At 38.1% G+C, this 12,922-nt stretch overlaps 1 protein-coding gene across 1 annotated transcript; it reads right to left on the bottom strand.

Annotated features, from left to right (window-relative positions):
• Window positions 1–4,324: 4,324 nt before the first annotated feature.
• Window positions 4,325–12,850, bottom strand: LOC145481373 (serine/threonine-protein kinase 40-like). The gene is made up of 6 exons (XM_081459857.1): window positions 12,182–12,850; window positions 9,222–9,274; window positions 8,373–8,488; window positions 7,567–7,711; window positions 6,716–6,835; window positions 4,325–5,647 (listed from the first exon to the last, which is right to left on the bottom strand). The coding sequence occupies exons 1-6, from the start codon at window positions 12,836–12,838 to the stop codon at window positions 5,362–5,364; spliced, it is 1,377 nt and encodes a 458-aa protein (XP_081315983.1). The 5' UTR covers window positions 12,839–12,850; the 3' UTR covers window positions 4,325–5,361.
• Between the last annotated feature and the right edge of the window lie 72 nt (window positions 12,851–12,922).

Genomic DNA, 12,922 nt, shown 5'->3' with positions numbered 1-12,922 from the left:
AATTTTCTTTCCTATACATGGACTTTTAATTAAACGTCAACAAGTGACCATACTGTCAGTTCGTAGCATCAACATTCATTTTGGAGCAATTATTAAAATTGACTGCTGCTTGACGTGAAAAGTCCGTCATAAGTCACGAAGATTGTGTTCTTTTGTTTTGAAGTGCGTTTTTACCTTTAATTTAGATTGCCGATCGAAAGCTCTCCGACGCGATTTAGATCCGTGTTTGTTTTTCGACCTCCGGTCTCTCACTGCAAGAAAGTGAAGTCAAATAGGACGCTTTCGACTCCTGTAGGGAAAACTGATCAAGTTATGTTCAAAAAAGAAATTTCAGCTTAGTTTCCGAAGTGTACAGCCATATTTTGTCTCCTGCCCACTTGAAGTGGCCCTTTTTAAAAATTAAACTTCCATGGAAAATTACGCGAAACTATGTATTGCAAAACGATTTCTCGTCAAATCTTAGAATTTCGATTTCACGGTTCGTTATCTTCGACCTCAGCTTTCCTCTTCCTTCTTTTTGTTAGACAATGCTTCAACTTGGTTAGTGCCATTAATGGCAGTCGGAATAGTGAAGAAAAATTCTGTAATAGACAAAGTACGAGTTCCTAAAGTTCCTCAACCGCCTCTAACGAGTAAGATTTTGATGACAAAATCTCTTGCCTTGTAAACGAACATTATGGCTTTAAGGTAATAGACTACCCCGAACAACGCATAATCTCAATGAACTCTTCTTCCGAACCTATTCAACTGCAGTAATTGACAGCATGTAATAACTTCTTACTAATCAATGTATTGTCAAGGATGTACTTGGATTGTTTCTTTTCGTGCTCGTTTTCGCATAGCTTCCTTTGTTACTGGACTCATCAAAAACTAAAGAAAAATACCGTTTCTTCATCTCTCGCGACTTTTCCTGTCCAGGCTTGAACGACGGATTAAAAGATATTTGCCGCAAGCTCTGATTGGCTATTTACGCCTTTAGCGTAATAAGGGTTTTGGCATTTATTTCCAGATTCTCTTCAGGTGTTTCTCTCTTTTCTTTTAGAAAAGCACTTTAAGGTGATCAATTCAGCCAAAAAATTATGGTCCAGTTTATTTAATTAAGCACACTTACCACTACTTGTCATCTACTTGTTACTTAGCAACAGCATCTTCTTTCATCGCAGGCTCATAGTAATTATCAAGTGGGATTCTAATGTAACACTAACCAACACATAGTGCAACGACACTTTTTTCTCACCCCTCCCCTCCCCTCAACTTGATTAATGTTCTAAAAGACTCTCGTATCGAGCCGGTGTTGAAAACAGTGTGACAGAACTGACAAAATCTCGGCAGAAGACTTTTCAAGCGATCTACATTTTGTTGCTACTCTTTTTCTTTGGCCGTCGTAGCTTAACAAGAAATAACACGCAAACTGCGGTGAAAAACATGACAATAAAACGCAATGTTGAAAACAAAATTGATACATTTTCCCTTGACGTTTCGAATGTTTTAACATACATCTTCACAAGTGACCGTTGAGGATACATTTTGTTTAGCTTAGGAGAATTTGTGACTTTGAAACTAGCATCAAAGGTTTAGAAAAAAAAGAACCAAATACTGGCTGAATCCATTTTTCACCCATATCTTAGCTCATATATTCGGATTTTGTTTCCTAGCAACGGTACACGAGGACAAATTCTTCAACATTTACATCTGGAAAATTCACTCCGCTGCGCAGTCGAAATACTGTTTCTTTGTTTCTGTAGTTAACTTACTAGTAGTTGCAATGTCGTGTTAGGCGGAACGTTAAATACACTTGTTTATCTTATTCCTTCCATTCAGGGGTCTCTTTATGAAAGCTGAAAGAATCACATTAGAAATTTACCTGAGTTTTGTCTTCTCGTCGCAGTCTTGAACAACTGTTCTCTGCTCAGTATGGCAAGGTCAGTCGTATTTCAGGAGACGTCTTTTATTAATCTGAGTGCATCGAATACCAACGCTGGTAAAACACTTTCCGAAAACTGCGACCAGAATGTCATAATTTTATAACCATCTGTTTCTACTTATTTCAAACATTTTAATGGGCTGGTTACATGCTGTGTACATGGCGTAAATATGGTCTTTTTTTGTTGTTTTTATCCTCACATTATAAGTTATTATTTGTTATTTAACATTATTTGTGAACTGCATAAATATGCAATATTGTATTAGGAATAGCTCGACGTTTATGCAGAAATAAAACCTACATGTATTTTTTCAAGTACTTTGGTATTTTATGTGAGCTAAAGAAATGGAATATTGTAACAGTTTCTCTCCGAAATGAGTAAGATCTTTGTTCAGTTAATTCAATAGCATTCTAATAACATCCTAACAGCCGCCTTCCTTTGTGGAGGGCATGGCTATTAGTGACACTAACAGAGGGAATTCCGCAAAGAAAAATTAAGACAGCCAAAAAGAACGAAAACAAGTGTATTACACTAGAAAATTCAAAGTTATTTATAGCATAGATCTTACTGCATCAAACACACCCTGCTGAGGTACACTGTAGATCATTCTAAACAAAACACCAGTATGGGATTTTGAATTTGAAGATAAAACATTTAGCCCGTACATTACTTTTGTTTATGTTATTTTTGAGTAATAATTTGGGATAAAAAGACATAACTAAATGAAATGATCTTCTTCTGGTGTATCATCATTTACGATACTAGGAAACTGGTATAGCTTTAGTTGCGATATCAATTATTTGCAATTTTCAATGGAGAGTCTTGGTTTTTAGCATCCAGTGTTGTGCCCTCAGTCTTCTTAAAATCAAGTACAATTTTATCAGCCGCGCTAGATGAGCGTTGAGAATTACTCACTTAAATAATAACTTTTTATTGTTTCATTTCCAATGATAAATACATTTGAAAGATCGTTGCAGCAAATGTTGACCGTTGCAACGCACTGAGGAAAATAACATCATCGACAATGCCATTATTTCACAAAGAAAACGAAACAACACGTGGTGAGTTGCTTGGAGATGTGGAGTTCACGAGGGCCGCCAAATTTCATATATACAATACGTATCTATAATAAATCAGATATCGCTAGTCGTTTAATAAATACGGATAGGCGAAATGTTTCTCAATAAAGTTTATTTTCCGCTATTGCGATCTACATCCGAGTATGTGGTTTTACAGATAGCCAACACAGGCAAAACCCTTTTCATTTTATGTGCTAGCGTTTGCAAGTAACGATTTGTCAGCGGTTGAAATCCTTGTAAAGCAGAGTGCTGCAGTTTATACCGGCTAGATAAGTACCGGTCAAAATCTGTATTGGTCACGTTGATATATTGTACTTTTTATTTGTTTATAGAAAAGTGATTATCACTAGAAATGTAAATTACGAATCTCGACATGAGTCAGGCTAGAGGCTGATCTTGTCTGCTGTTACAGATACTATAGAACACCAGTCGGTCTTTTCGTATTGTATAAAATTTTAGATGATGCAATAAAATTATTCTTGACAACTGGGTATTATTACGTTATTTGTTTTGAGAACATTGAATTTTTTTCTCAAAATATTAGCCGGTTAGTTTTCAAAGTAGACCATCCTTTCTTGTTAGACTTCTCAGCTCTTGTGAAAATTAAAAGAGAAACAAAATTTCCAGGCGAACTTAATCATATACATTACGGTTTTTAAACAACACATAATCGCACAGCCACTGGTATTAGTGAACAACAAAAAAAATAATTTAATTTTCGTTCTTATTCCTGCATTATTTTATTAATATTTCCACAGAAATACCCCCGACTTTACATATTTGCGTAGAAATAATCTAGACCACAGGCGCCCTTGGGAACTCGATCGTTACAAACCCGGCGTTGAGGAAGGCTTCAGTTAGTGAGGAGGAAGGCTGGACAACGTAAATATCTGAAAATCGTTCCCCAAGCCAATGCCTCCAAATCGCCTGTTTTTTTTATGTATATACATGGTTTCGTCCGTTCTGACAATTTTGTGCAACTTCAATCACAGGGTTAAGCATCCAATCTGAAAGTGAAGTTAGGAGCATACAGTTATGCAGTCCTTTGTTTCGAAAAGCAAGGGGATCTTGTTTGCTTCGTCCCTGGTAACATGGTGCACCGCCCTCAAATCAAGGAGGGACGCCTGGGGACGTGGCAAGGGATCTTGTAACAAGAATGGAATGAGAGGCGTGATGGCATTACGGCTAACTCCGAATCGAGGGGTCTTTCTTGAAGCCCTGCCCAGCTTATTGTGTCGTGTCATTGGGTAAGGCATTTTACTCCAGAGGTGCCTGCGATAAGGGAGGTAACTCAAGGACACAATAATCAATTCGGTCAGCAATGGAATAAATATTTTATTGACCTGTCAACTTTCCCGATAATTTGATATCTATTCAAAATTTCCTACTCTCGACTCCGGTCACCAGACAGGAAATTGCCACAAATATATGTATATATATAATTTCTTTTCATGCCTTCAACATCTCCTAATACAATAGAATTTCCAACCCCTATTTACAACCCACATGTAGTAAACCAATTCACAGAATTGAATAGCTAATAAGCCCAGAAAGGTCCTGTTTCGTACATCTGTCTTTACTGAAACTCTTGTTGCATTCCGTCCTTCAGCGGCCATTTTAAACACGAGTACTAATAGCGTAAACCGGATGTGAAAAAACCCCTCTTGAGAGGCGTTCCCAATCCCTCTCTAACCCTTGGCCCTTCCTCCATGGCTTAAAAAAACAAAACAAATTATTCCAAGAAGAATTGTAGTCGATGTACGAAAATCTGTATGAAAAATTCTGTTGTAGACCTAATGGTTCATCGTCGCAACATACCATGTGAAACTTTAGTATTGCAAGAAGCTGCTTTTAGATTGATTTGAGTACCGAATGCTTACGATAACGATGTATGCAGAGGAAAAAACGCAGAATAACGATGAATGGGTCCGCAATGTAAGCGGTAAACGATGCAAAATAACTTGCTTAGTTCACAGAGTGCTGTAGCTGATGACCATCTTAACATCACAAGCAAAGTACTCTGATCACATCTCGCCAATAGCAATAACGCAAATATGAATGAAACAAACAAATTAGAATTCAATGCACAAACATGTATGCGAGACCAAGTGCGGGAGAAAGCGCATCAGCCAATCACGATTGGTGTGGGCCATGCTTCTGATTTGTTGAATAAAAGCATGTCCGCTGTGATAGGTTAAAAGAAAATTGCCCGAATTTTTATCAACGAATCACAGACCTAAAGAGAAGCAAAACTAAAGCTAATGCACAACGTATTTCCGACTCGCTCTAGATAAACAGAACTGAGATTTGTGTTGGAATAAGCTTCTCCCTTCTTAACATTTTCTAGGCTTTGCGTTTTACGTAACGTTAAGTAAGTGACGATGAGCAAGAATTTCAGCCGCCGTCAACGGTCGGGCATCTTCGGAGATCCGTCGTATTGGCGGCTGTGTGAGACTTTCTCTCGTGAGTGTGACTCTCGGCTCCTTATTGTTGACATTGTCACGGTATTTAGTCAAACGGAGTTCAAGCTCTGGTTGCCTTAACCTCGACGAACTGTCAAATCCATCCTTGGTGTCTCCTGAAGAGCCTTCATCGATATCAGGAACTACTTGGGCGGGTTCGCTCATTGTATTCGACAAATACCTACCCATAAGGAAAAATAAAATTGTTAAGGACGACACATCTTGAAAAACGACTTCCTTAATATATCTCAGTCGTAACCATGTTACGCTCGACTTCCGCCTTTTCGGGTCCAGTCCGGAAGGTCCTCTCTGAAAAGAGCGAGTTTGAGAAGGAGGAAGAGGAAGAGGAGGAGGAGGAGGAGAAGGAGGGAAACGGAGGGGGGGGGGGGGGGACGGGCTCATTTTCACCAACAGCGGCTGGTAATCGGACCTACAACCAAGTCCGTTTATTTTCAGTGTATTGTTACTACTTTAGAGTAACAGTATTATTTTAAGGTTTTTCTCAACTTAGAAAACAATTGCGCATAAGCAAAATGACTTGAAATATTATGGCACAGTTCAAGACAAGCCTTATTTTTTATCAAGTTACTCCTAAAACAGTGTAAAAAAACTACACTAGGAGAATTGTAAATATATAAAGTTAAATATTAACAATATACAACTTTATTCAATAATTGAAAAGAGAGAATACATATCAAAAAAAATAATTTTATAGAAACACTATGTTGGGTGGCTGGGGTAGACAGGGTTTGTATTCTTTTTTAATACTTCAAGAACTTCTCAAGGACTCTATCCAGTAAGGGATACCTGCCAAATGTGTTCTTCCACTGCACGGGCAATCTTTTCCTTGAGCTCTTGACCGACATTAGCAAAGAGCTAACTAAGATTTTTTCCTTTTTGAAGGAAATGCACGCAGACACGTTTTTTTTGCCTTGTTAGGCAACTGAAAGAGTCAGAGAAAAAAACCCCAGCAAATTTCAAGACCCCTGCAAATTTTAAGGTTTTCCAAGGACCCAACGTACTTTTGACGGACATTCAAGTTCTTCAAATTCCAGGACTTGCCAGGTGCGTGTGAACCCTGGGTAGGGGCAGTTGGGTTTGGTCGAGTTTGGGGTTGGGATATCGCACTGGAAACAAAGTTTCTTTCCCATTAATCTTCCCCAAAGAATCCAAAAGTTTACCTACACCTTAATCGTAGAGGAAAACTTGAATTGCATGAAAGTTATGTAGAAATGGTTCTCCCACTCACCATGCCGTCATGGTATTTCTCAGGAAATCAAGCACACCAGATGCTGTGAGTCTCTTCTGAGGATCCAACATCAGTAGCAGTCCAATCAGTGACTTGGTATTATCAGACACGCGACCATCACTGTATAATAAATAGTAATAATAAAATAAATAACCTTTAATTTACCCTCTGCAGTGTTTATAGCACAAAGGCTAGTGGGGCCGAGCAAACAACTGAAACAAATAATTCAAATTGAACATAGCATTGTTAAGAATCTCAACTGGCCGGAGGACAACTAGTTGGCTATGAACAAGCATGGCTGTCAGGATTTGAACTCAGGGCTACCCTCAAACAAATTCAGGTAAAGGTCAGAGCGAAACTCAAAACCAGGACCCCTGGATTCTGACACGCAGAACACTTGGTGAGAAAAAGGAAAGTCAGTGAGAAAATATTAATTACACATCCACAGTGCACATGAAGGGTCATCAAGTTAATTGTGTCCACACCTCCTTAACTAAATTTTCAGAAAAAAAACCCACTACCATTGAAAGAAAATTGGAAAAAAAGTCTTAGTTGAACACATTTTTATTGGCCCAAACTCCTTCGCACCGTATTTATAAAAGCAGAGGCTGCACATCATATTTGAACAGCTCGTTAATGTAGAGTTTAGGGCCTGGTTGTTCAAAGGAGGTATAACAATACCCAGGGGATAAATTGCTATTAAGTGGATAAGCATTGACAAAATAAACCAGGCTATCCACTGGTTAATGATTTATCTGATGGATGGTGCTATTCATCCTTTGAACAACTGTGGGGCACCTGTATTCATTAAATGGTATCTCATAAGAATTTCAACCAGCTGCATAACTTACTTTGGCAGCACAAACTCTGCAGTTTTGATCTTTCTGAACAGTTCATGAGGTATGCTGTCATAGAAAGGGAACTGACCATACAACATGGTGTACAGGACAACACCAAGCGCCCACATGTCACTTGCTTTCCCCGAGTATGGAGCCCCTGCAGAACAAAGAAGAAAATAGTAAAGGAATAATATTATAATTTATGTTATACAAAACCAACAGTTACTACGCACTTTCTAAAAATCTAATCTACTAACAATGTAAATTTCTAACAAGAATTATTTTCAGAAACCAGCCATACCATGCAGATTTTTGCATGCAGATAACTTTAACCTAGGATTACTCTTGGAGAGGTACAGTGCTCCTTGTATGTTTTTGGGGCAGGATAGCTGGGTGGGTCTTGGTCTGTGGATCTCAGTTTTTCCCCAAGAAGGTAAGCAGAGCTAAAGCAAAACAGAGAGCAATTTTATGTCTTTGATTACTCTTTCCCAATCTATAGACCCAAAACAAAAATCACATGCTATTTCAGACCCACAAAGCAAAGTGTTCAAAATCATATGAAGACTAAAACTGCTCACTGTTCCCATATATATATGAGAGCAGTAATACATTAGCTTATTCAGGTGAATGCATGCTCCTCTCAAAATCTTGTTGACTAAAATGAAAGCAATCAAAAATTGGTCCACTTTATGGCTGAGGTGCACATGACTCTGCTGGGGTTTTCAAAAGATACTTATCAATTAATGATCCTATGGACTGGAGCATTTATTATAGTCAAATAGTACTAATATTTAGGAGGTCAAAGTTGTATCACTCACCACTTAAGACATCTGGACTAATATAAGCTGGACTGCCTCTCTGGTCTTTCAACAAATCGTTGTCTCGTATCAAGTGTTTCCCCAGGCAAAAATTTGTTATTGTTATTCTTTTTGTGCTGAAGAGAACATTTACAAAAAAACCCTAGTAAATATAAGTAGAAAATATTTCTAGTTTATCCAGTGTTGTTCTCAAGTGTGGTGAATATTTATATTTTTTCACTTTATTGAAACACTACACATATATATGGACATCTTGTCAAGCAGGATGGAAGCTACAATGTGGTGTTCATGTACCACAACGTTCTCGATTATTCTCTGAACTATTGCTAGAGACGTGGGAAGTTGGGCAAACAAAAAAAAGGAATAGTCCTGCAGTTTTAACCCCCCCCCCATTCCTTGCTGTAATCAGAAGTCAGAGTGATAGGTGGAGTTGCCTTATAGCTGCTACCCTGGAGTTTGGATCAAAGGTCTGAGTTTTAGCCTGCTGCTCATTCTTTGAGTTATATTGTGTTCAGTAGTCTGAGAATGTCCCTCTATCCACCCAGGTTTTCCTTCACTTTTCTAACGGGTATTCCATGTACCTGACTTTTTTCCATTCCTATTTCGCAGCATGGAAATGCAGTCATGTCCAATAGCCTGGGCTAGTAGATTTTGCATTTGGACTAGTCAATTCTGTCCTTTGCTTGCCCAACGGGTACGTGAAGTTTTTAAAGGAACATTTTGAGACAATTCAAAGAACAACCAGGTACTTTAAGAGGTAAAATCATTGAGCAATAATTGAATTTGAAATTAATTATTCAAGGTAGTAAGAACTTATTTGGGCGGTAGTGGGAACGTTTTGTTTGTTACCTTCTATTCAGCACAATATTTCCAAGTTTTAAGTCTCGATGAACTATGTTTCTCTGCAAAGAAAACAAATTACATTTAAATAATGAGAACATCATTATAAATTATTATGATCTTAATATCTGGTCCCAAAAAAAAAAAAAGATACACACACTGTGCAGAAAGCTTGCATTTTTCTCTTTTCATGTGGTTTTGCCAACATGCAATGTACATCACTTCCCACTTTCTAATTAGCTTGATATACAAAATATTAATGCTCTTTAGGTTCGTCATGCATTTCCATTCACCTGCCATCAGTCAATCACAGCTTGAAGTTTATAACATTCAAAAAACAGGGACTTTGGCAACCTATTGTAAAATGCATGAAATGTACAACAAAGAGAAGCCGCTGTGAGACCAGACTGTAGAAAAGAGAACTGGTGTTTTATTGATCTCCAAACTCAGGATCAAGTGAATCTCTTATATATGTATCAAGCTTCAAAGTCTGCTTTTGCCATCTAGTCAGGACACCCCCCTTGGGGGAGGGGAAGGTCTGAGTATCCCACATCCCACTAACTTTTGGCCTAAGTATTCCATATCCCGATAATAATTACAGTTGCAAAAATTAATTTTTGAAGTCAAATAATCCCATTTTATCTGATCTCAGTATCCCATATGCCATGAATTTCTCCACTAAATATCCTGCCTGTATCCCGTTAATTTTAACCTATTGTAAATATCCTGTATTCCGAAAACCCCTAATAGGGTCTCAGTCAGCACCTGCAGCATATTGCTGTTGTCTCAGTTGTGAGTCCGTAAATGAAAAAATAAGACCATGTCGACAAGATGGCAGATCCTAAGATTGACCTTGCATTAACAACGGTCAATGTTGATAAAGAAAAAGTCAAAGGAGTGAAGAAAGGAAAGTCCAGAAGTTTAACATATAGTTGACTGGAGGAAAATGTTCTTGAATGACATACAAATATGTTTCCTACAGTGCAATGTGCAAAGGTAAGAGGAATCATATTTGCTGATTGTATGGCAAGTTTAAGACATGAAGTACCCCATTTTCATTCAATATTTCATTACTTCATGATCATACATACATATACCACCATTTTTTTTTTTGTATCATGAAATCACAGCCAAAACAACTGAAGTCACTCTAAGAAAAAAAATATGTGCTAGGCAGTACCTTTTTAATATATCATTGGATTATTTAACCAGGCACAAGGATGGAGTCACAGTAAAGGTCCATAAAAGGAATGAACTGTCAGTAGTTTTAATCAGTTGTGTTAACTGTACAAGTTTGGTTGATAATCGCTGTGGCTGCACTATGAGAGTTAACCAGGTTATCTTTAATAATATTAATAAATCACGGTTAGCTGGGTTATCGAAACATCATGATGTGGCCACTAATTTCGGCTGTTCATTGTTCTCTGTTCTCCATGAGTGGAGAGGAAGGAAACGAAAACAAAGAAGTAAGAACTGAGATTATAAGAACATGGCCCTTGAAGTCTGCTATTTTGTTGGTTTATCTCATGATGTCAATTGAGTTAACCCACTTCATAACCTATTCCAGTGCGGCCGCTCATAAAATATAACCCTGTTAATTCATTATAACCAACCTTTAAATGTGTTAAATTATTTATAAATTTTAGCCAGGTTTCTAAAAAATAAACCCAGTTAACTCTTTTAGTGCGGCGCAGCCAATGATTTATTATATTTTACAGGAAAATTTGGGCAAGGGGAACAGATAGCTGCATCCTGCACAGTCGGGTGGTCAATCACAGTGCAACATTTGTTTCATCCTGCCCACTCATGGGACTAGCTAGTCAAAGAGGAAAACAAATTTTGAAAAAAATTGATCAACAATGATATTTATGAAAGTTTTTGTCAGAAGAAAGAAATCAAGGAAAAGCTAGAACTGTACTCCTGGCAAGGACAGATGCAAAAAGAGAAAAAACAACAAAAACAATGGCCCTGTCACCAGCTGGGGGGCAAGTACACAGGTGTGATTGGTTGGTGACCCTTCCGGAAGAACCACCAACACTACATAAACAGACCCAAAAGGGAACAGAAACACTTTAGTACAGACATAATTATAATTCAAAATTATACAGAAACACTTGTGAATACAGCGGTTTCCTTTTTTTCAAGCACATTTCCAGGTAAATGTAATTTGAAATTGCGGTTAAATTGATAAGCGGACTAATCTCATTACAGGATCATTGCATTACATTTTACATTTGATTTTTTCAATGAAAAAATCAAAAAATACATTTCGCAATGTCAAAATCACTGTAACCAACGTCTTATTACAAAACAAAGAAACTCCTATTCAAGTAAAGCGTAGGAGTAAAGCTGTTGAAACGAAGCTCGTAAAGATTGAATGTGCTTGAACGCCCCTGTCGGTTGTTAAGTTGTATCTCTGTGTTGACATATGCCATCCACGCGGAAAACATTCGATTTATTGTAGACATTGCTTTCGTTCCTCGTATATTACATCAGGTACATTGTAGACCTTCTGATATAATATGCGTTGCACTCGGACTAATTTAATAAATTTGTAACAGTTTTAATCAACAGTCAAGCAGACGGTTCCACTCAGACTGAAGAGGAAATTCCGTGATTAGAATACACATTAACAACCGAATGAACATCAACACCCACGCGAAAGATTATTTCCCAGAATCTACGCACCCTTAAGGACCTATGCTCCAAGAACAAAGAAATCTTTCATCAAGTCTTGATAAAGTTTGAAAATAATAATAAAAAGAATTACTGCGCTGACCTAAACTTGATGAGAGCACTGGCTGTGAAACGTTCTAAAAGTTCATTTACAACCAATAATCGAGACGCGAGAACATTGCCTTGAAAGGGTAAACTAAAAGAATAAGGTTTTGCCTTCACAAATAAACGGAAATACACCACACAAACTACAGATATAATTAGCCCAATATCATTTCGTACTGTAGTCTTACCTTATGCAAGCACTCTACCACTCTGACAATGTCGTGGAAAATTATAACGGTCTCTCTTTCGGACAATCGTTTCTCTCGTATCACGTAATGTTGAAGATTTATCAGGTCGGCAGTGTCCGAACTAAAGTCATGGGCGCAAAGGCAATCCAATACTAAACAGAGACGATGGCGAATTCGATATTGTCTCGCAACTGCACTCTGAGAACGATGAATTGCTGCTGTGTTTGGAGATTCTTTCTCGGGAGGGATTTCCTCGTAATATTCGTCTTTGAAAAGTCCGTGATGGTGAACAACGCCATCTTGATCGTTCAAAAGGGAAAGCAATGAATACTCCGTGTGTAAGAGCATTTTACCTTGTTTGTCATCGTAACTCTCACGTCCGGGATCCGATAACGTAAGAATCTTGATGGAGTAAAAATCATCTGTACCTTCTTTTTTAGCCAAGCATTGAACAATGCTTCGTACCGGCGAGTTGCCCAATCTTGGCCCAAGCAAATAAGGGCCAGCGCGCTTCAGCGTTCCACGATTCGAAGCTCTGATCAGAGCTCTTCGCGAACTCATAGCTGAACTTGTGCTTGAAGATGAAGACGACTCTCCAGCTTCAAGGCACGAGGCCTTCCGTTTCACTCCTGTTGATCCAGCACTGCTAGATCGCATCTTGGCGATGGTACAAGATTATTTCCACGAAAGAAAATAGCTTGCTGTTATAAGTCGCCTACGGAAGTGATTTCATTTGAAAAA

Source organism: Orbicella franksi, chromosome 3 (assembly GCF_964199315.1).
Source record: "Orbicella franksi chromosome 3, jaOrbFran1.1, whole genome shotgun sequence".
Classification (NCBI taxonomy): domain Eukaryota; kingdom Metazoa; phylum Cnidaria; class Anthozoa; order Scleractinia; family Merulinidae; genus Orbicella; species Orbicella franksi.
This window is presented reverse-complemented; position numbering and strand designations above follow the sequence as displayed.